This window comes from Anopheles aquasalis, chromosome 2, assembly GCF_943734665.1.
Source record: "Anopheles aquasalis chromosome 2, idAnoAquaMG_Q_19, whole genome shotgun sequence".
NCBI classification, from domain to species: Eukaryota; Metazoa; Arthropoda; class Insecta; order Diptera; family Culicidae; genus Anopheles; species Anopheles aquasalis.
Genome location: NC_064877.1, coordinates 63,220,647 through 63,223,146, shown reverse-complemented (window position 1 = coordinate 63,223,146; position 2,500 = coordinate 63,220,647). Strand labels below are relative to the sequence as shown.

The 2,500-nt window shown below is 48.4% G+C and overlaps 2 protein-coding genes across 5 annotated transcripts in view; both read right to left on the bottom strand.

Annotated features, from left to right (window-relative positions):
- LOC126570651 (trans-1,2-dihydrobenzene-1,2-diol dehydrogenase-like) overlaps nt 1-410 on the bottom strand; it is a 3,154-nt gene extending 2,744 nt beyond the window's left edge. Inside the window, exon 1 of the mRNA XM_050228583.1 lies at nt 1-410. This exon is cut by the window's left edge and continues 98 nt beyond it. Within this exon, the coding sequence (XP_050084540.1) occupies nt 1-107 (107 nt within the window). The 5' untranslated portion in view covers nt 108-410.
- Nucleotides 411-1,169: 759 nt separating this feature from the next.
- LOC126570586 (uncharacterized) overlaps nt 1,170-2,500 on the bottom strand; it is a 13,316-nt gene continuing 11,985 nt past the window's right edge. For all 4 annotated transcript variants that reach the window (XM_050228458.1, XM_050228459.1, XM_050228460.1 and 1 more), the window contains one exon: nt 1,170-2,500. This exon is cut by the window's right edge and continues 1,633 nt beyond it. In XM_050228458.1, coding sequence (XP_050084415.1) covers nt 1,853-2,500 — 648 coding nt within the window. In that variant the 3' untranslated portion in view covers nt 1,170-1,852.

Below are 2,500 nucleotides of genomic sequence, written 5' to 3'. Positions count from 1 at the left end.
CCGACGGCCACTATCTGATGGTCCCCTTCCGGTAACGTCGATACGGCGCACGCAAAATCGTGCGATATCGTTCCGGCACTAACAATTGCCCATCGAAGTGGTGCCATGATGGTTCCGCTGGATCCACTGTTTTCAATCACTTAGAGACACTATCGATCCACGGATCAATTTGACGACTTTCTCGACGACACACTTTCGACACTCGTACTATCTCTCTAAGAACGTGGCTCGGGATGGCACTATTTTGCGCTCGGTCTGCGGTGCAACTAAAGCGCGCAATATATTGCGACTTTGCGGATGCACAGGTGGAAGATGGTGGTCGTACAAACGGAACAGGGTGCAACCTACTACTGCAGTTGGCCACCACGTTTGGCTTTGTGTGTCCGTCTTCGACGTCGTTGTGCCACTAAAACAACTGGCTTCGGGTGGAATGTGCGCCTGTTCGGGACTTTTATATCATTCTGTCCGCAAGTGTGGCGGTGTATCGTTTTTTTGTGCTTTTTCTTTTTTTGTTAATCAGTAACCGATCCCCAATGCCACGCCGCGCGATACGGGGCGAACAATATGGGCAATGAAGATGACGCTACACGTGCCAGTGACGCTAGCAAACGGTCGCCCAACCGGTATACCGACGATAGCAGGACCGTGGGATCGTGACCGGCACTCGGTGATTGTCGGTGACCATCTGAAAATCGTACGGTGAGGAAAGAGCCATTATCTTATCGCGAGATGATTGGTGATGTAATTATAGATGGTTTGGAGGTTTTTGGATTATTTTTTTCAACTTTACCCAATTACGGGGCAGTTCAGTTGGGCGGAAGTAGAACAGGGCTGGAATTATCAAACTCGTTATTGCAATATTCTGTAGCATGGTTCGCCATGGCAACTTTATAGCAACAACATTTGCTACTGCGATGGAAACTCTCCATTGGCAGCATACTAGTGCCGCCTATCTAGCACCCAGAGACAGAGCGCTATCGGGAAGAGGCGCGCATATTGCAGCCCATAAGTGCAAGTCACTTCCGTGTTCTCAGGTCGGTTCATTTGTACACCATTTTAGTTTCGAATAGAAATGTATTTATGAGCAGTTTAATACGGCTCTAACTGGCTGGTAGAATCGTTTCGAATGCGTCTGTTTTACGTTGTTAGTGAGGCAAAAGTAAAGCCGGTGTTTTGCTATGGAAAGGTTTTCTTACTAGTGTGTTTGTTTTATTCATAATTTATATGGATGATACTAGTTTACAACTCATTTCGAATTCACTCTCCGAACGTATTCCGCGTATTCTTCATTCGACGTCGCCACAAGTTTACAAAACATTAAGGTACAACGTCTCAGTGGCTACACTGGAGGGCACCAAGATCAGGTCCCTTCTCTGCTTCCATCGCGACGGTAATTCAGAACTTCTACAGTGGGGTGAGGCGGCGGTGCCGGTGGTTCTGCAGTCAACCCATCCCTCTCCTCCATAGGACAGAGTTACCGTAGAGGTCTCTTAGAGCGGCAGATCACTCAAACACGCGACAGTAATATGTACAAGTTAATATCAATAACCTAGCATTCAGTTTACAATGATCCTTCATATTTTCCCTCCGTTTTTAATCAGCAGATCTGCCAGCCCAGAAGTTAGATATGCGATTACGCATCCACTGTATCCTCTATGAAAATTAACGTCCCCAAAAACGTCGGAAAATCGCTTGGACCTACTTGACAGCTTTCATAAATATCGCATGCCTGTCTGGCGGCATCTACGCAGTCGAAGGAGGCAAAGCTGACCACTGTCAGTGCAACGAAAATGGGATGAAATGATTTGTTCGAACTCGAATCAATTAAACAAACATATGTTGCAACCGCATCTCAGTGCAAGACAGCCGTTTCAACAATACTATTCTTAATAATCTCGCTAAGATTTTCGTTTGGATCTACAGCAGCACTCGCCGTGTCTTCTACGTTCGCCACCATTTCCGTTTCCTGTACCGTTACTAACTCATCGGGCGATACTGTAACCGCTGGCGAACTCTTAACCGAGGCTGTCGCTGCAACGATGCTCGAAGGTTCTGCCACAACGCTTGTTCCATCGGAACTATTATTCGAGTGCTGATCCGTGGCCTCATTGCTGACAGGTTGCACGTCTTTCGCTGACGTTAGGCCACTTCCGTTAAGGTACTCTGCTGCTACATCATCGTCCTGCTGTTGGTTTCCAGTTTCGTGCTGCTCACTGGTGCCGTTGGGCACTTGGGCGACGGGCTCAGGACAACTCTCATGCTCGTCGCTTGAAAGATGTTCGGGTTGGTCCCATGGTTTGGTTGATTCGACGGAAGCATCGCTTACGCTCTGTAAGGGCAACGTTGGCGAATGGCAAAAGTCACGCAGCTCACTGTCATCCTCGGCGGCAATCGTCATTGCCAGCGATGCGCGTTGTGCCAGGCTGGCCGTGTTCCTAGTGGACTCCAACATCCCATTGATGACCTCCAATCGTTCGGCGTTGCCCGCGTTCGGTGTGGT